The sequence below is a fragment of the Blennius ocellaris genome (genome assembly GCF_963422515.1).
Source record: "Blennius ocellaris genome assembly, chromosome: 14".
NCBI classification, from domain to species: Eukaryota; Metazoa; Chordata; class Actinopteri; order Blenniiformes; family Blenniidae; genus Blennius; species Blennius ocellaris.
Window position 1 is genome coordinate 7,850,433 of NC_137663.1, and position 20,411 is coordinate 7,870,843.

At 38.9% G+C, this 20,411-nt stretch overlaps 2 protein-coding genes across 2 annotated transcripts; one reads left to right on the forward strand and one right to left on the reverse strand.

Annotated features, from left to right (window-relative positions):
- The first annotated feature begins 3,697 nt into the window (after positions 1-3,697).
- sar1b (secretion associated, Ras related GTPase 1B) lies at positions 3,698-11,872 on the forward strand. The gene is made up of 7 exons (XM_080508928.1): positions 3,698-3,841; positions 6,844-6,919; positions 8,165-8,284; positions 8,419-8,484; positions 8,603-8,706; positions 9,482-9,613; positions 10,138-11,872. Exons 2-7 carry the CDS (start codon positions 6,862-6,864, stop codon positions 10,252-10,254), a joined length of 597 nt encoding a protein of 198 aa, XP_080365054.1. The 5' UTR covers positions 3,698-3,841; positions 6,844-6,861; the 3' UTR covers positions 10,255-11,872.
- Positions 11,873-16,203: 4,331 nt separating this feature from the next.
- Positions 16,204-17,172, reverse strand: LOC308139062 (olfactory receptor 1M1-like; the record flags this gene model as incomplete). The annotated part of the gene is made up of 1 exon (XM_080508388.1): positions 16,204-17,172. The coding sequence occupies one exon, from the start codon at positions 17,170-17,172 to the stop codon at positions 16,204-16,206; it is 969 nt and encodes a 322-aa protein (XP_080364514.1).
- Positions 17,173-20,411: the final 3,239 nt, after the last annotated feature.

Consider the following 20,411-nt stretch of genomic DNA (forward strand, 5'->3'; position numbering starts at 1 on the left):
TCAACACGCTACTCCCCACACAATGGAAAACACAGAATAAATAAGAAATTAAGTTAAACATTAATAGGACAGGGTAACATATAAGTAATATTACGTAAATAGTAATATGCAGGCTTTGTGGTGCACAAAAATTATGGAATTAACAGAAAACACAACCAATACTATTTAAATGGAGGAGGTATAGAATCTTATGGACACAGGAAGAAACAATCTCCTGTGGCACTCTAGTGCATGTTGGTGATTTGAGTCTGTTGCTTGCTGAAGATTCTCCTGCTGACCAAAACGTCACGAAGGAGGTGAGATACGTTCAGGATTTGGGCCTCAGTTTGAACCAGACCCTCCTCTCTGAGACCACCTCTACTGAGTCCATCTCTGCCCTCACAATGTCACTGGCCCTTTTGGTTAGCTGGCCCAGCATGCAAAATGAAATGGATTGCACTGGTCACCACGGACTCATAGAACAACTTTGGCATAGTGCTCCTCAAAACATTGAGTGCTTTGGCCCTTAAAGGGCTTCAGTGTTCTTAACCCAATCCAGTTCATTGTCAATGTACATACTCGTGTCTTTGTACTCTAAATAAACAACAAATAAAACATTATGTAACACATTAGTACGCCTGAGCCTAAATCACTGCTTCCTGTCTGTCAAATGATTAACTTCAGAATCTGCCTTCTTGTCGTCAAAGCTTTGAATGATCTTGAGCCGAAATACATCTTAGATTTACTTGTAGAATACGAAACATCCCCCTGAGGTCCCCAGTAAGAGGTTTACTGAGTCTTCCCAGAGTAAGAAGAAACAATGTGAAGCAGCTTTTGGTTCCTAAACTCCTCACCTGTGGAACAAATTTCCAGAACACCTGAGTACTGCTGACATACTAATTTCCTTTCAATCAGTCCTGTAAACACTGTTATCTACTCAGGCATTCAAATAAACAATATATTTAAATTATTTTATTGCCTCTATTTTAATAAGGGATTTAATTTACTCTTTTTTTTTTTTTTTACTTTCTTCGTGGCTTTGTATTATTATACTTCCTATATTTCCTCGTAAAGCACATTGAATTGCCTTGTGCCTGAATGTTGCGATAGAAATAAATGTGCCTAGCCTTGCCTTGCCTGTAGAAAATTACATACAGAAGAATGTAATCCATACGACACTTTCAAGTATTAGCTTTAAGTTTTATTCAACTGTCAACTGTATTTGTTTTGTCTGGGATTTAATGTGTCCCTAACTGCAGCTGTATTTTTAAGAGAAATATTTCTTTCATCAGATTTGCCAATGTTTTTGTTTAATTTTTTTTTTTTTTTAAACTGATAAATAAAGTTAAGGACCAAATGTATGGCTGTTTTTTCTTTGAAATCATAGTGAATGGAAGAATCTTGCAATTATACCATCTGAAGATGCAGAATTGCACTCTGATTTATGATCCTTCAATAAGAAATTCAAACACTTTTGACTTGTTTTTCTTCTTCCAATTTATTTTTCAAAGAATAAAAAGTTCATAAAGACCTTTTAAATATATACAATTTTTAGAAACAACAGTCTGACACACGAGAGCGCAGAGACAAAATGGGGTCTTTTTTAAGGTAGGTGTGAGTTCCTCCATCCATCCATCCATCCATCCATACATACATACATACATACATACATACATACATCCATACATACATACATACATACATACATACATACATACATACATACATACATACATACATACATACATACATACATACATACATACATACATACATACATACATACATACATACATCGACAAGTCTCCAGTCTATCACTGGGCAAACACACATAGACAAAAATAACACACACTCACATCTTGGATCGATTACAGTCACCAATTAATATCTTATGCATTTTCTTTGGACTGTGAGAGGAAACCAGAGTCCCCGTATGAAACTCCCACATACACTAATGAGGAAAACATGCAAACTCCACACAGAGAGGGTCGACCCAAGACATTTTTGCTGTGAGGTGAAAGTATTTACCACTGCTCCACCATGAGGTGTAATTCATATTCTTTCCTGGAAATGTTGGGAGATACAAACCTGCTATTAGTGCATTACCAGGATATTTTAATGGTTACAGGGATTTATGTTAAATTAGAGAGTAAGTAGAGCACAGAACTTCACCAACGCCACATTTGTTTGCGGAACCAAGTTAGCATCCGTAACATGTTAACCTTTAGCTCATAGGGATGATAACTAGCCTGTTTGGTAGCAACATCACTGTGTGAAACACTGAGCAGGGCGCTTCTCCATGAATAACAGACGCTGATCTCCGTTGATCTAATCCAAAAGGTGCCTCTCTTCTGATTTGTATGGGAATTTTCTTTGCAGTTTTTAGGGATTTATTTGGAAAGAGTTCGCCGTTGAACGTGACAAAATCCAATTGATTTGTCCTTGGGTGATGACAATTCATCCCTGAAAATGTCTTGCAATTAGGGAGAGGAGTTCAGAAAAGTTGGTAAAATACATACATACATACATACATACACACATACATACATACATACATACATACATACATACATACAAACCAATAATTACAGCAGACAAAAACATGAACTTCACCCCAACTTTTGTTATTAAAGGAAATGAGATTCTTTCAGGATATTCCCATCAAAAATATATGGATTTGTTTTTACAACTCGACAAAGTATTTTATATCGCTTAAAAAGACAATTGAAATTAAGGTAATTTCTTTGTTTCAGCATCAATATGAAATTATAACAAATATACATTTAAAGCTCATGGAATAAACAAGAAAGTGTTTTTTTTTAATTCAGGTCAATTAGTTCAAAGTTAATCCTTTATTAAACAGGATTATTTTACAACACTACTTAAAAAAGACATTATTCATTGATTCCAGACATATCAAAAACATAGTATACAAACACATTCAAATTAAAAAATCTATTCAGTTCACATGAATCTATCAATATACAGTAAAACCTCTGATGTAGGGACACTCTAATATCCAAGGGTCCACTCTTCAGAGCGAAAGGACATTATGGCATATTGTAGAGCCATTATATTTATATATTTTTATATTTTATAGCCAGTTGATGTTGAGTGAACAAAAATAAAATACAATATGGAAGACCTTAATTAAAAGCACATAACTGAACCACTACAAAACGGTGTACAAAACAAAATATGTACATTATAAATGTACATAAAAAAACAAATCTAAACAATGATTTATATACAAATATGTATACCTGAAAAGAAGAAAATATACAACAGTATGTCTGGAAAAATAAAGAGACAATCAAACTGTTGTCTAATATAATAACTCTATAATATTCTAAAAATGTTGTACAAACAGTAAGTAAAGTGGGAAAAAAACATGCAAAACAAAGCATTTGGTATGCAATGGGACCATTGTCGTAGATAACATGAGAAAATATACAAATAATATGGTGGTTCAATTCAACTCTATGTCGACATAACTTTATAATAACTTTGAAACATATGTATGTAACTGTAACGCTCACAGTTGGAACATTGTTTGGATGGAGCTATCTTAAATGTTTTGTGAATCTGAACAGCAGCGGGCAGTGGAGCTGTACTTGGACGCTGGATGCTGGATGCTGGACGTGGTTCTCCGGCCGGAGCGCTGATGTGACACATAAGCAGGAAGCGGGGCCGGGCCGGGGCTCGGGGTTTCGGGGAGGATCTGTTCAGCCATTGCAGCGTCGTGGCTCAGTAACAAAACACGAAGGAGAGGAGAGGAAGACCTGGCAGTCCGCAGGCAGGCCCAGTTACATGACAATTAGAGCGAGCGTACGCTGTGAATTATTCTCCACATAAGCGACGGGTGAGTTTTTGATTCCGACGACACTTTAACGTGTTTGTCAGGAAACACTTGTTATGCCGCTCGCTAACGACCCCGGCTGCTAACGCTGCTAGCAATGCTAACGCCAACTCAGCCTGCACGTTTTGATACCAGTTGTACTTTGAGTTGGATGGAACTTCAACCTGACAATATGTTACGTTTATGTGGCGCTTGGCGGCGTAAACCCTCGCGTTACCGCGAGTTTCGTGTGTATTTTGGTACAACTTCTGGGGAGCTAAGTGATGGTTAGCTTACGTAGCCAACAAGCTCTCGATGCAACGTCGCCTAAGTCCTGAATATGACACGTAGCTTGTAGCTTCCTGCTACTAGCCTGTCCGTCAGCTGGCCTCTCCACTCCTCTTCAATCCAGGTTTAATCGAAATATTAGCCCTCGAAGAGAAGTGTCGATGTGCTAATAATTTGCTATAATCTATCTTTATTTTAATGCCAACTCGTTCCCATATAACATTGGCCAATAAGGCAAATGTTAGCTAGCCTCTGCTATGTTGCTTTTCATAATCTTAACCACCACATTCAATGGGCTCAGATTATATTTTCTTGTTTAGTTATTCATGCTAGAACAGGTGATTTTGATAGGCACCAGCCCGGCCTAAGTCTAACCAAATTCGAATTTGTCTCACTGTTGCTTTTCCCCTCATGGTTTGATATTAAAACAGCATTTTCGACTGAACTACTAAAATGGTTACGTGAGTTGTTGCATCCAGTGACAATATTGGTTTAAGATGAAATGTCGTCAGTTGCTGCAGCGTCTCCCAGAAAAAGCCACGTTCTTGTAACGAGTCTGATCGCCAAAGTATTGTACAACAACAAACTGAAACTGAGTTAAAAACGTAAGATAGATTAATTCAAAAGATATTTTTTTTCCACATTAAAATAACAAGGTATTCTAATTTACATAGACATCTGAAGCAAGATTAAGTCCGTCTTTCAAATGCATTCCAGATAATTCACAGCTTTTTATATGCTTGATTGCCAGTGTTTGTGCCAGTCTTCAAGACTGTCAAAAAAAAATCAGCCGTCATAGATTATTGGACACCTTTCTTAATTACCAAAGTGAAAAAAAATACTACTATAAGTGGCACTGTAAAACAGTGTTATTTTTATGTTAGGCTAAAAAAATGTATCATGAAGCCCAAATCAAATAATTAAGTGTAATCTGAGAAGTGTTACAGTTAAGGAGTGCTTTTTCAAGAGAAACCGATGACTTGACCTACATAAGGATTTCATCCCAGAGGTGTGGGGCTGCTTTTCAGAAAGCCCGCTCTGCTGTAAGTCTGGTAATTACTAAAAGCTGTTGGTCCAATGACCTGAGTGAGCAGAAAGGGGGTCTGGAGCTGCAGGAAGTGTGTGCGAGACCATGAAGTCATGGTTCAGATGACAGATTTTCTTAGTGTGATAGCGATCAGTCAAAAAAATGTGACTTCACATTTCTCTTTGCTCACATGTGACATTAGCTAATCTGTTAAAATGTCTAATCCATGCTACATAGCTCTCAGTATGAGCTGTCTTTATTCTTGTTTACCTTTCGGGCCGCACTTTAAACATCCACAGCAGACCTATGAACACATGCTGAAGCTGCCAAAATTTTATGTTTGTGCCTCACACATGCATTAAATTTCCACGTGCTGGGTCTCTTTGCAGTGTTTTCAAGTCACACGCACCCTTGTGCGAGACTGCATCTCACTGCGCTTGGCATTAGCCACTGAGCGTTTTGCTGTTGTTATATTACAAAACACATGAGGCTGATAGTCTTTTAATTCCAACTCATTATGTCATGACAGGAGCCCAGGCTAAGCAGCTGACGTGTAACTCAGCTGTATTTTCTTTATTTGCCTGTTCTTGACCTTTGTCTACCGTAAACTTCAGCCATGGAATTGTTTGCGTGTTGCGTAAGGGGTAGAGGTTGGCTCTGACTTTCCATGTTGTGATGGGTTTAACGGTCATCAAGAAGAGCCAAGGAAACCGGATGAAGTTCAAAGGAAAGTAATCACTGAGGAAGTGTTTGTTTTTTTTTCCCTCAGATATTCATGCTGCCTGAACTTCAACGATAAACTTACAACATCGTTTGTAATGGAACTGTGGATTTCACCCCAATAACAAGTCACGTCACAGATTCTTTTTGTATTGAATGAAATACTGTCTCGTTTATCCAGAAAGGTTGAGATTAGACTAGATTTGCAAAGCGCTTGCACCCCATGCTGCCTGTCAGATGGTCTGTAATCAGACCTCTGGATCTTCTGTCCTGCTGTCAAAAGACTCCTACTGGAACGGGCTAATCATTGGCTGTAGACGGCTACTCGTCCTTATCACCAGTTGCAAGTATCTATCTGATAGGTGGAGGCAAGCTGCCTGCTAACTGACATGACTATGAGCTCCGCAGTGATTAGATTCTATCGATCTTACGGTTGTATAATGTTTTTGCGTGTGTTCGATTTGTTCCTTAAGTTTTTTAGGTGTGTTCTGGTTCTGTAAAGTAGAAAATGACACAATTTAACAAAACAATATGGCCTGAAAAAAGTAGATTGCAAGTTGAGCTAGTAGTGTCATGTCGTAACATACCACCAGAGTTGATATGGTTGTGGAGTTCTCATTTGTATTATCTGTAAAGGAGATGTCCTTTTCACATATGTTCTATGTTCTCGGATGTATTTTGGTTCACCTTGTGCTTGAAAACACAAGTAAAGTTTCTGCTTTTATTGTTTAGACAGAAAATATGCCACATAGACAAAATCCTTTTCAATTTTCCAATTCTGTGTAGGTCACTCCCAGACTTTAACATAAAAAAACAACTTGTGAATGAAGAAAGGGTGAAACTTATTCCATGTCACTGCTTTACATGCTTACATTTAATGCATGCTTTATATTGTAGGTATTCCAGCTAAAAGAAACACATTTCATCTTTTTGTTTTGCATGTTTTCTTACCCGTTTGTCCTCTTTGTTATTGTTTTTTTTTTTTTTTTAGGATTCAACAGCTTCGGATATGTCATTCGTAATGGATTGGATTTGTACCAGTTTCAATAGCGTACTACAGTTTTTAGGTGAGTACATGTGACAAGCTGCTCATCAAAATCACAGTTAAAACCTGTAAAAAAATAAAATAAAAACCAACACATCATCAGTCCAGATGGCATTATCTTGGTGTGAACAGGAAGGTAGTGAAAAATTAGAATAGTCCTGGTAAATTAAACTGCTAAGTTTTAGTGGGAATGTAATGCCATTACTTTTCACAGCGGCCAATCTGTCCTACATGTTCGTGCTAAGTAGTGAGCTTTGTGCTCAGAAATCCATCCGGGATGCGTTTCCTCAGAGGAGTCTGTTTACTGTTTGCTCACAGACCGTTGAGTTCAGCTCCTGACCTGCACAAACAACTTTAGAAAACCCTTATCACACAGAAGACATTAGTTTACTTCCCAATTTATAAAAAACAAAACACACAACCAAAACCTGGCAGACCAGTTTAAAGAAAACCTTGAAATTCCTAATTTATAGCTTGGTTGTTCTTTGATTCATGCAGAAACTGGCTTGTTGTGCTTGCACATGAAGTAATCTGCGAGTGTAAAATCCGGTGGCAAAACTGCTGCGCGTACCAGATGCTCTACCCCCCCCCCACCACCTCCACCACCACCAGAGTGCTCTGTTCTAGTTTCTGCGTCGCAGAGGCCGACTCCAAGCAGTTGGTCCTGTTCTCCCTGTTCGGTTGCATCGTGCTGCCGTGAATAATGACGACGTCCAGTCGAGCCGAGTCAGTCAGAAACTGTCTGAATCCACTCGGTATCAACGTGCTGACTCAGCGGCAAACACAAAGCCATGCAATGTTATCAAGCAAGAGTCGTGGTGCTGCGTTTGCCATCCCCCCCCCATTTCAGAAATGAAAAAATAGTCTTAATATGAATAGGTAGTTATCTCTGAATTATCCACCTTCTTCTGTATTTTCTGTTTTACAAATTGCTATTATGAAGAACACAAGGATATCAATTAATTTAGACAATCAAGGATTTAATTCATTTCCCCTGTGGGGAGTACAAATTAAATAGCCGTCAAATCACCATGTTTGTGCATGTCGTTAGTGAGCCTAAACTAGTCATTTTCTATGTGTGAGGACAGCCAGTTCTTCAGAACAAGTCTGAGCTTGGCAGTCATTTCTGGATTGTCACCTCTCTGCTTTATAGGTGTTTTTCGTTTTTGCTTTCTTCTCCCACAATAGTGTGTAATGTGACGCAGCAATCTTGACGCGTTTAGTGTCCGAAAGCTCATGCTTTGAAATCCTTCTGACTCCGTTCCAGGACTGTTCAAGAAATCCGGCAAGTTAGTATTTCTTGGCCTGGACAATGCTGGCAAAACCACGCTACTGCACATGCTCAAAGATGACAGATTGGGACAGCATGTGCCAACTTTACACCCAAGTGAGTTGACGTTTCTGTCACATACATGCACATCTACACAGTACTGTCAACACTAATTTATTCAGGCCTTGATGATGAGTTCACCTTCAGCAATGTCTTTTTAAACATGAGCTTATTCCCTTTTCCTCCTCCAGCCTCTGAAGAGCTGACGATTGCTGGCATGACTTTCACCACCTTTGACCTTGGAGGCCATCAACAAGGTGCGTTTGTTTTGTACATGTCTGCCTATTTGTGGATATTGTCTAGAATATGCTGAACAATCAAACTGAACAACTGTATTTTTCTGTTGTTTTTTTTTTTTTATGTTGCTTTCCGCAGCCCGCAGAGTATGGAAAAACTACCTCCCTGCCATTAATGGCATCGTCTTCCTTGTGGATTGTGCAGACGGAATAAGATTGGCGGAATCAAAAGCAGAACTTGATGTAAGTGCCATCCATCCATCCATCCATCCATCCATCCATCCCATTCCTCCCTTCAAATGAGATTTTGACTTGTTCACTGAAATACCACAAGTAGGAATCATGCAGGTTTAAAAGCAAAATTTTCTGATTCGTTGAGCTTTGCTACCTTTTTTTTTTTTTTGCCCTACCTGAGTTGTTTATGCAAACACCAAATTACGGATGTGAATAATGAGTTTACATGTTCTCTCTGTGTGCGTCCAGTATAAACGATAAATATTTAATGCGCTGTAAACACAATGGCATCGGCAAGGACTAATATGCGTTTTTGCCTGTTTTTAACATCTGCTGTAACTGGCGGAAACCGCCAACGCCTTCAAAAGATGGTCAGCGGTCGCCATGGAAACAGCGGATTAATAGCAGAGGCTGCTTGCACCATGCTTCATTACTGTTTACATGTGATGTCACCTGCTACATGGCTGTCTATGCAATGACTCCCGTCACGCAGCACTGCCAACACTTCCAATGATTTTGAGGAAGACAGATTATTGTGTTTCGCTGTTTTTGCCAGCGATCCCACTCACTCATAGCTCATGATAAAACAAAGGTTCCAGATCCAGACGCATCTTGCTTAGGTGTCACCACCTGACTATGATACTAACAACTCTGTGAAATCTGTGAATATTGAAGTTGTGGATATTGGCGTCAATAAAGGTAAATGCAGTAAACAGTTAAACTCGGTAAGGACTGAATCTTCTGTGACCATCTGAAAGAAAATCATCCTTTCCACCTCTACCAGGCGTTAATGACAGACGAGACCATCGGAAATGTGCCTATCCTGATTCTGGGCAACAAGATTGACAGACCAGAGGCCATCAGCGAGGAGAGATTGAGGGAAATGTTTGGGTTGTACGGACAGACGACAGGAAAGGTAAGAAGACACGGTGCAGACGGTTCCATCCCTCTTAACGCGATGAGTCGTAGTGGCTATTGAACTGTTCAAGAGCTTGAAAAGCTGGAATTGAATTCACTGAATGTGTTTCACTTGTTTGTATAGTAAACAAGATCCTACAAAAGATTCTTATTGTAAAAAGTAGATTTAATTCCAACCCTGAGACAAGAGTGAAAGAGAAATCCAAGAAGATGAGCTCCGGCTTTGACAAACTAGAAATGTCTTTGTAGAAAACCTGATTGCAGTCCTTCGTCACATTGAGCCGTTTGTCATCTGAAATTAAACCGAGTGAATCATCGTCATCGGTTTGACGGGTTAAAATGCTACTTTGCGTTCAGCCTTCAGTGAGTGTATTCAAACCCTGAACTTTTAAGTTTGTTGCAACACAAATTACTTTCTACTTTTAAATTAAATCCACGTGCAGAATCGCATCCGTCGTCTTTTGTTTACATGACGGAAGGATTCATCGCCTTGCGTGACCGTTCGCTCGCTTCTTTTCTCAGGGCAACGTTCCCATGAAGGAGCTGAACACGAGACCACTGGAGGTGTTCATGTGCAGCGTTTTGAAGCGGCAGGGCTACGGCGAGGGCTTCCGCTGGCTCTCCCAGTACATCGACTAAACACCAGCCAGGACCCCCCCCCCACCCAACACACCGACATCACCTCCTCCTCCTCCACCGCCACCATGGGAGGGGGAGGGGCGGCGGCGGCACCGAATCCAACCACTCGAGACGCCCATCGTTGCCACCAGTACCATCACACTCGGCCCCATGTTTGGTTTAATCAAGTCTGTCTCCATCTCCAGAGCAACCAGTACAACTTGATCCCAATAGACTTTTTATTGGTCAAACATTTGGTTCCGCACTCGCAACATTCAAATCTATACGCGCACATTACACATTTGTTTCCACCTCTTTCTTTTTCGAAGAGGGTAGCATAGCATAGCATCGGTCCCAGAGCAAAAGGGTGTTTTAAAATCAAACGGATGAATCTTTTCTGTATTGTCTGTTGTTCGCCCCTCTCTCTCTCTCTCTCTCTCTCTCTCTCTTTCTCTTTCTCGCTCTCTCTCTCTCTTTCTTGCTCTTGCGCTCTCTCACTCTCTCGCTCTCTCTCTCTCTCTCTCTCTCTCTCTCATCTGATGAGTGTGATGATAGATGCATTATAACTAAATCTGTACATGATTCCATTGAAATATCAGTTCCCAATGCCTCCATCCCCCTCTTCAACTCATTTTGAGCAACAAGAGAGCGTGCAAAGTAGTTGTATACATTGCAGTACACTTTTTTAACAGTAAAAACATTCATTCAACATCGTATTTAATCACAGCGTTGTTTTGTCTTGGTTCTTTTTTTTGTTTGTTTGTTTGTTTTGTTTTACATGGTTTCAGATGTGGCCACGAATACAGCCTTCACTATAAACGTTGGCTGTTTCACCCATTTATTAAAATGGGACCAGTGCATTATTCTTCCTCCAAAATTAGAATAAAATTCTTTGCATTATTTTGAAGTAAAAAAGCCAAAAAACAACAAAAAAAAGTTTCGACATTTTTGTTCCAGCCTTCTGTTTAATGGGCAGAAACGCAACGAATGGATCCAAACAGTCACTGGGCTCCTTTTACACGAGAAGCCGAGGGCGGGGGGTGGTAGTAGTCTAACCAACGGAAGATTTTTAATAGAAAATGATACTGGGTGTAACTATGGCATGGTTTGGAAGGAAATTGTGTAGATGCAAAGCAAACTATTTAAGTGAATGCTACTTTGCAATAATTAGCTTGATAACATGCTGTGGGAGGTGACAGGAGGAATAAAAGACTGTTGTAACATCGAGATATGAGAAGAGATGTATATTCCAGTTCAGACCGTGTTTTTTTTTTTTTTTTTTTACAGGGTGAATATAGTGACCAAGTAAAAGACACCGTCCCACAGTGGGAACAGGTAGATAGAGACCTCGAAGGAAAAGGGACCAGCTATATTAATATGAAATGTACATGAACATCGTACATGGATTTTGTATTTCTAAGTGGTATCCTTTGATCTATGTGCATTACCAGTAACTATTATGCATGCCTTGTTCTGTTCTTTTGATTTTTAATGAGCCATTACTCCAGAGAGTCCAACCGGAGGGAAGATGATGCCAAAATTTACAATGAAAGATGATTGTCATGTTCATTTTTTTTTTTTTTTTTTTTTTTTTTTTTAAGGAAACAATGGAATTGCGCATAATACACAACTTTTTCTGTCCCTGTCCCTTTTGTGTCTCTTTCATTCCTCGGCGATATCAAACGACGAGCTACAGTTCCAACAAGGGTGCGACTCAAATGTTGTTTGAAACACTTAATAGATGTTTGCATTGAATAACCGGCGTTAACATTGATCCCGAATTCACTCGGTCTTTATTTTTAATTCGGGGTTGGTGGATGTATTTATAATGCATCTGTGCGTGGGCAAATTCTGGCTTTCCAATGTGGAGGAAAAAAAAGACCTGATTTTACATAAGGACACTCCTGATGACCTATAAATGATTGTTAGTTTTGCGCACAGGTATGTGGAGACGGCGCCCCACTGTAAGGAGTGGCATTCTGTACTGCATACATGCTCCTTCACTTCCATTAAAAGTAACCGAAAACACATTTATCACAAACTCTTCCAACTAGCGGCAAAATGAAAGCAAAAGTCGAATGACTTTCAAGTGGCTAAATGATCCCATTGACCTTTGATTTGTTCGATTCACACCGTGTATATTTTCATGTGATTTCCGACCTCTGACCTCTTTCAATGGGATCACTCAGGATGTCTGAGTGAGAAGATGAATTAAAGTGATGAAAGATTTTGTTTCATCTTGTATTGGTCTCTGATCAGAAAGTCTTGACCCAAAAATAGAAGAAAAGGAGATCTGATATTTTAGTCTGGAGCTTGAAATACAGGTACATCTCAAAAAAATCTGAATATCATGAAAATGTTCAATATTTTTGGTCAATCATTTCAGAAAGTCAAACCTATATATGATATAGGCTCATGACAGTGAAATATTTCAAGACTTTATTTCTTGAAATGTTGATGATTATGTTTTACAGATAGTGAAAACCAAAAATTCTGTGTCAGAAGATTAGAAGAATGTGGAAAAGTTCCGTTTTGGAAAGTCATGGTGTCAAACCGCAATCAGCTAATTAACTCAAAACACCTGCAAAGGTTTCCTGAGCCTTGAAATGGTCTCAGTCTGGGTCAGTCGGCTACACAATCATGGGGAAGACTGCCGACTTGACAGTCATTGACACCGTCTACAAGGAGGGTAAGCCAAAAAAAAGGTCATAGCTGCAGAGAGGAAGAGTGGAGAGGCTCAGAATCCACATTGCTTGAAGTCCAGAGTGAAGTTTCCTCCGTCTGTGATGCCATGTCCTCTGCTGGTGTCCCTCCGCTGTGTTTGCCGAAGTCCACAGTCAACACAGCGTCGAGCAGGAAACTTTAGAGACTTCATGCTTCCTTCTGCTGACAAGCTTTATGGAGATGCTGATTTAATTTTCCAGCAGGACTTGGCGCCTGCCCACACTGCCAAAGGTACCAGAAGCTGGTCCAATGACCCTCGTGTTACTGTGCTGGATCGTCCAGCAAAACTGGCCTGACCTGAACCCCAGAGACAATCTCTGGTCTCTTGTCCAGAGGACGGTGAGAGACACCAGACCAACAATGCAGATGACCTGAAGGCTGCTGTCAAAGAAACCCGGGCTTCCATGACACCTGAGCAGTGCCACAGGTGTATGGCCTCCAGGCCACGTCGCTAAAGGCGCAGTAATTCATGCAAAAGGAGGCCAACCAAGTATTGAGTGCATCGAAATGAACATTCTTTTTTGTTCAAAATATCCTTTTTTTCCCGCATCTTATGTAGTATTCAAATTTTCTGAAACACTGCATTTTGGGTTTTCACCATCTGTAACCCATAATCAACATTTTAAGAAATAAAGGTTTGAAATATTTCAGTCCGTGTCATGAGCCTATATAATATATAGGTTTGACTTTCTGAAATGAGTGACGAAGAATATTGATATTCAAATTTTTTGAGATGTACCTGTGCATTTTTTTTTACAGGATACATATTAAATTTGACTTACTGAATGCATTAGGTTGACATGGGTTACAATCAAATAAAAACTCTAATGTTTTTTTTCTAGACTGTAGCTGGTAGGAGCCTGTTGCTTCTCAGGGTGTTTCCTTCAACATGCATGTTTCCACAAGTTCTCCCTCACAGCGGGGCTCCAGTGATGATGCTCCTGTGGGAAAGGGCGCAAAGCTTTCGCTTCTGCATCACTGACCTTTTGGCTGAGCTGTGTTTGCCTAGCGTTAAATATCTTTGAAGCGACAGTTGCTAATTTCATCCCGTGGGTCGGTTTTGGGCCATGAAGTTTCTAAGTATTTTTACCATCTTCGGACAAGTAGCAGAAGTACTGCATTACTTTCATAAATCCAATATGGGGACCAAAAAAAAAATATTTATCCAGTTACAATTGATGGAATTCGAATTGACTTGTTAATTGTGACAATTCTCATATAAAAACAAGGTTCAGCTGGTCGAACGTTCTAAGTCTGATTGATAACAAATTCTACTTCCCATTATACTTTATTTGAATCCAGTCTGGTTTTAAGTCTCTTATGTCAACTATACACACAAGGTATGGAAATAAGTGTTATTATGAGAGTATTTCTTTGTTCTAACAATACTTCTTCTACCATCCCAAAGTTCTATGTAGAAACATTTACTAAATGCTTTCAAAAAGTTTCTTCCATTTATGATACATATTTATAGCCAACTCGTCTTCTTTCATTCTTAACACAGATCTATTTTATTGGACAATATGCTTTGTTTTAAGCAAACAATTCCAAATATAATAGACTTATGAAACATTTGTAAATAGAGTATCAGACCGTATCTTTATAAAATGTAATCAGAGTACTGTTTTGGATCCAGTTCAGATTTATCCCTGCAGTACATGATGACATATAGATATAATAAGCATGAAGCGTTAGGTTAACAGATAGTTCTGCATTGGCCGCAGATGTGAGTGTGGGTGGGAAACCGCCTGGCTTTTTGTGCTGCGCCTGCAGTGTGTACTTTTCTCCCTGCCAACCTATTGTCTGAACACACTTTAGTACTGGAGATGGGCAGAATGAATAGAATCATGAAGCATTTGAAGAAATAACATAATATATATCTGCAGGCTTTTACAGAAATTCAAGCTTGCTTAACAGGCGAGGGACAAGTGGAAATGATCTTACCATGACTGGCCTTGAAGGTTGAATAATGAATAAAAAGTAATTTGGACAATCTGAATTTGTATTTTTCTTGGTTGTGGTATACATTTGGTCTCTTATTATAAGCTGTCATTTTAGTATAAATTGTGTTAATTACATTCCATGTCAGACTTGACAGTTATTGTACGCACAGAGTAAGACGTGTACTTAATAAAAACTAACATTTTGCAACTTCAGGATAATTTAAGAAGGTTTGTTGAAGCAGAAATGACTTGCGTTGAATAGTCGAGCAGCTATTCCTGTTTCAATGGTTTCACATGCTGGAGTATTTGTCAAAGACTCAGTATTGTACACATGCACCCACTAGAGGGCATCATGTTCAAGGGAATTCCGTGATATCAAGGCTGCTGCTCTGTCAGAGCAGGGTGGGCAATTATTTTTCAGACAGAAGCTGAATTCTGTATATCACCTGAATGAAATCAATGTTACATGATTTCCATTAACTTTTCTGCTCTGCATCAGTCAAGGTTTTGTATTTCCTTGTGTGGTTTGCCTGGTAATGGTTGTAATCTTTAAACACAGTGAAAATAGGAAAATGAGCACTCAATAAAGCTGCATATTTTATTGTACATGGTCCATCCATCTTATATCCTGTTTTCCAGTTTAGAGTTGGTGTATCATCCATCAGGCGCATTCATTCTCATTTGATTCCATATTTCAGATTAACTCCATGACTGCATGGAGCCTGTAGAAATGCTCAAGTCTGTGTTAGAACCAATGTATTGTACTAAAAACCATGTATTGCACTGTGCAGAACAATAGGATTAAATGCACCTGTTTCTGCCTGAAACACACACCTGTAATCAACATGACACACATGGTGAATATTCATTATGATGCCATATACCTGCACATCATAATTTCTTTGACTCATCAAAGCTTGTAGACAATCATACCAGAACATCACACGTGTCTAGTCTTTTTGTCTTCTCCACAAACATTTATTCTGATTCTCAGGATCATTTCATGATATTTCGTACTTGGTTCTTCAGTCTTCAGTCAGCAATTTTATCTAAATATTATCCCTTGAAACTGTGTTGTATTACATTTTTTTCTTAAAACATTTGAGCAGATGGGCGAGAAACAAGACAAACAGGACACGGAGTGATCGGGAATGGTTTGCAATGCTTTTTTTAAACACACATGACAAATTGGCAGAGGAGTTCTGGCCTCTAGAGGGGAGATTCCATACACAACCAAAGTGTGAAAAAACAGACGAAAATCACTATTTGAACGTTTCTATTAAATTCTCCAAGCATCGGATTTTCATTGGTCTGTGCCAACATAGTTTTTTCTGATCAGCGCCAGCACTTTGATTTTGATTTCTTTGGTTTTTAGAGAGTAAACGATGGGATTGATGCAAGGTGGGAGGCAAGAGGCCAGAGACAAGCTGAGGACACGCTGGTCGGGGTTAATCAGCCTCAAATAAAAGCCGACCGTGAAAATGACAATAAGAGGAATGTAAAATATAGCCACAAGAATGAGATGCTCGATACAAGTGGACAAGGCTTTCACTCGACTTTGCAGAGATTTCATCTTGAAGACAGTCACCAGGATGCTGACGTAGGAGAGGAGGATGAAGGTAAATGGGCCCACGAGGAGCATGAAGGTCAGCATGGAGGCCACCCACCACTGCGTCGAGTAATCATTACAGGCGAGTCTAAACACAGGCGCATAGTCACAGAAGTAACTGAATACTTTGAGAGAATTGCAAAAAGACAGCCGGGTCATCAGAGCGACAGCATAAGCAATGACCCCCAATGCAAAAGACCAGGAGAGGCTGACAATGCAGCACATGCTTCGCAGTGTGTTGATTGAGTTGTGACGCAAAGGGAAGCATATTGCAAGTAGTCTGTCATAGGCAAGTATAGCCAGTGCATACGACTCCAGAGTTCCAAAAGTGTAGTAGACAAACATTTGTACCAAGCACAGGTTGAAAGGAATGAAGTTGTCCTGTACGAGGAACACCTTAATCATGCCGGGAATAGTACACGTGTTCAAAATCACATCAATCACGGCAAGGTTGAGGACAGCAAAGAACTTTGGAGTGTGCAAACGGTGATTATAGGCAATTATGTAAATGACCATGCTGTTGAAAAACACTGTCACCACATAGACAAATGCGAGAAAGATGAAGTAGAAACGGACGTTGGAGAAAGTCTCAAAGCCGATGAGGAAGAAGCCTGGAGGATGAATGACGCCTGAGGTGTTTAAAACAGTCCTGAGAAAAGACATTTTTGATCTCCACAGGCTGTGGTGGAGGACGTCTTCGGCATGATAACCTTCCACTCTGCAAAAAACAAAGAAAGAAAAAAAGAAAATGGACAGAAATTATGCCATAAGTATGTTAATCAATCTTGTGCCATTAGAATCATTCTATGAACATAAAAAAGTACGTATTGACAAACCATGCAAGCTGCAACACAATGGGTCATGGTATTACCTGGATCTGCAGCCGCTCTGTGAGTGCCGCCTCCCGAAGCAGAGTGCAGATTTCCACATATCTGACCGTGACAAATATATAGGCCGCAGAGGTCTCCGGAGATCTCTTGATAGCTGGAAGAAAAAAGGCTTTTAATTTGGTCCAAGGAGAGCAGGAGTGTGGGGTTGACTTACGAGTCCTTCTACAAAGTGATGCTATCAAGATCAAGTAAAATACAACAAAGAGGTCATGCCTGGGACAGTCGCTTTACTGTGCACAATGCCACTGAAAAGACTATTCTCTTCTATTCTCTTCTATTCTATTCTATTCCATCATGCCAGATAATTTGTTTTAATTAAAGCACATTTTAGTGCAGGATCCACAAACGGCCCAATTTCATCTTGAGTAGGTAAAATAGTGCCATAAAAACATTGAAATTTAAACTTTGAAAGTTTTGGTTTTTGAATTTGTTGTAGCACGCAGTATATGTGATGGAGATGTACATTCTTTGGCAAAAACCAAACAATTCAATATAATGCCAATTTCAATGAAACCTTCTGGTGCGTAATACAGTCAAATGTACCCAAACAAACTTTTCGTATAGCTGTTGCATTATGCATGGTTTTACAAACCCACCATGGCAGTCTTTTACTTTATACTCTCTACATTTACACACAAATCTGGTTTCATTGTTTTAACTTGAGTTACAGTGAAATAATAAAAGCAGTTTTCAGAACTGAAGGTACAGAAATGGACGAGCGAAAGAGGGATCAAGTCACATCAATAATGATTCTTTCATAAAAGCCTTTTAAAAAGGCTTTGAATTTAATTCATTCAGTTTAATATAAAGTCCATCCGTTTTTTGGGGGTTTTTTTTGGAAATGTGACCCCATAAGAAGGAAGGAGAGTTGAACACTGGTGTTCTGCGAGATATAGTCAGGTGAGCCGTGGGAAATTATCCAATTTCACATTTTTCACAAATGTAAAGATTAACTCTACTACCATAGTGGTTGGCCTGACCAATTTGTTTGCAGAGGCATAATTTAGGCAAAATTCATCGATACTGGGTGCTGTGTGGTCCACTTGATACATATACATATTGTGATTTTATAGTGCAATTTATGTTAAAACAATGAAGGATAAAATTACTAAAATGTTTAGAGTAATGATTTTTGGTTGAGTTCTATAAAGACTAAAATGAATAAATATGTTTATGGGTCAAATGCATTGTAAAAAGTTAGACTTTGATTAAATGGTTAAAATAAGTGCATCAAGGTACATGATTTAATTTTACAAATAGAAAACATTTTAGGTTGAAACACTGGTAAATAGCAGATAATTCAGTTAATAAATTAATTAATAAAAATGATAAAAAGCTCATGGTGTTAATTCATTGGAAACATTTGAACAGAGCTTATTTCTTCCTTTGTCTCTTGTACCCTTTTCTTTAAGGTATTCAACCTGTTGTATAAAAAGCTGGAAATAAACGTTTTAAAAAAACTGAGTTGGCCTCGCGTTGATGTACTTGAGCTCCGTCCACGTCCCGTCAAGCTGGGAAGCATCAAAAAGAAGAATTAAGCTTGACAATGCTATTACAAAATTTATTTTTCTCCCCTGTCAAATTCACATAAAAAAATCCAGCAACAACGGTTCAACACGTGACATTTGGTGACACCAATCATTTTTTGACACCAATCACAGTGAATGAAATATAATAAAGCAGTGTTTGTCAACCACTGTGTCACTCCACGAGATATAGTCAGGTCCAAATTCATATTTTTTCTAAGTAAACTTTTATTCTCGCAGCCACGGCGTGCAGAGTAATTTTGTATTCATGCAATGGCGAGCGCAGGAGTATTGCTGTAAGTCAAATTTGTATTCTACCAACTGTACACTAGAGGCTTTTACTTTGACATGAACTAACGCAATTGGAACTTCCTAACAGGATGAGACTCCACACAACACATTTCTCACTCATGGTTGCACACCAACATCCAACAAACCAAACCAAACTAGACGAAATAATTAACTATCTGAACCGAGGAACAAAAACACAATCAGCTGGTTAATCAGCACCACCTGCGCTGCTCCCATCTTGTATCAACGTACTGTGTGAGTGACAGTGATGGAGAAGTTTTGAAAAGGAAGAATGTTAACCAGGATATCAGGTCTGTGTTCATCCATCAGGTCCAGGTTTCACACTGAGTGAGTAAAAATAAAAATAAATAAATTGGGAAATACTTTTTTCTGTATTTATTTAATTCCTGTTGATAAAGCATTGATGAGAATGACTTTATATTGTTAATAGAGGCTACAGAGGTTCACATTTTAACATTTCGGGTGGTGGTGTGCCTCCAGATTTTTCCAAAGAAAAAAGTGTGCCTTGGCTCAAAAAAGGTTGAAAAACACTGGTCTAGATAATAAATAACAAACAATAAAACACCAAAAGATATTCTGGAACAATGAAGTTACAACTTCATTTTAACTTGAACATGTTAAAACTTTACTTTTTTTTCATTCTTACTTAAGAAAATATGTAGAAATGATCTTTTACTAAAGTCTAATTTTCACAAGTCTACGTGTAAGTGTAACTTATGTCACATTACTCTGTTACTCCGTTGTACACATTACAACAAGCTGAACATACTCATGTTAGATGACAAAAGAAAGAGACAATTATTTCAATTTAATTTAATAGATGTTTAATAAGACTGTTGAGCTCAGATATAGGTTTATTTAGATAACACCTTTTTATGCAACAGTTTCATTGTATGTTGCACTGAAAACACACACACACACAGCAAACTAACAACAACAACTAGATTTGTACAAGAAGAAAATGATTGAAATTAGATCAAATAAGGTCATTGAAAATTAGAACAAAGCCCAAATCTCTGATAACGTCCTCCTTGTCCTCCTGGCTGGAGATGATCGTAACTGACAACCAAACATTTATATTGAATTCTATCACAGTATAAATGTGAAAGATTAAAATAATGAACTCTACGTATTTTAAACCATCTCCAACCAAGCTGATCCGAGCCAAGAGTTA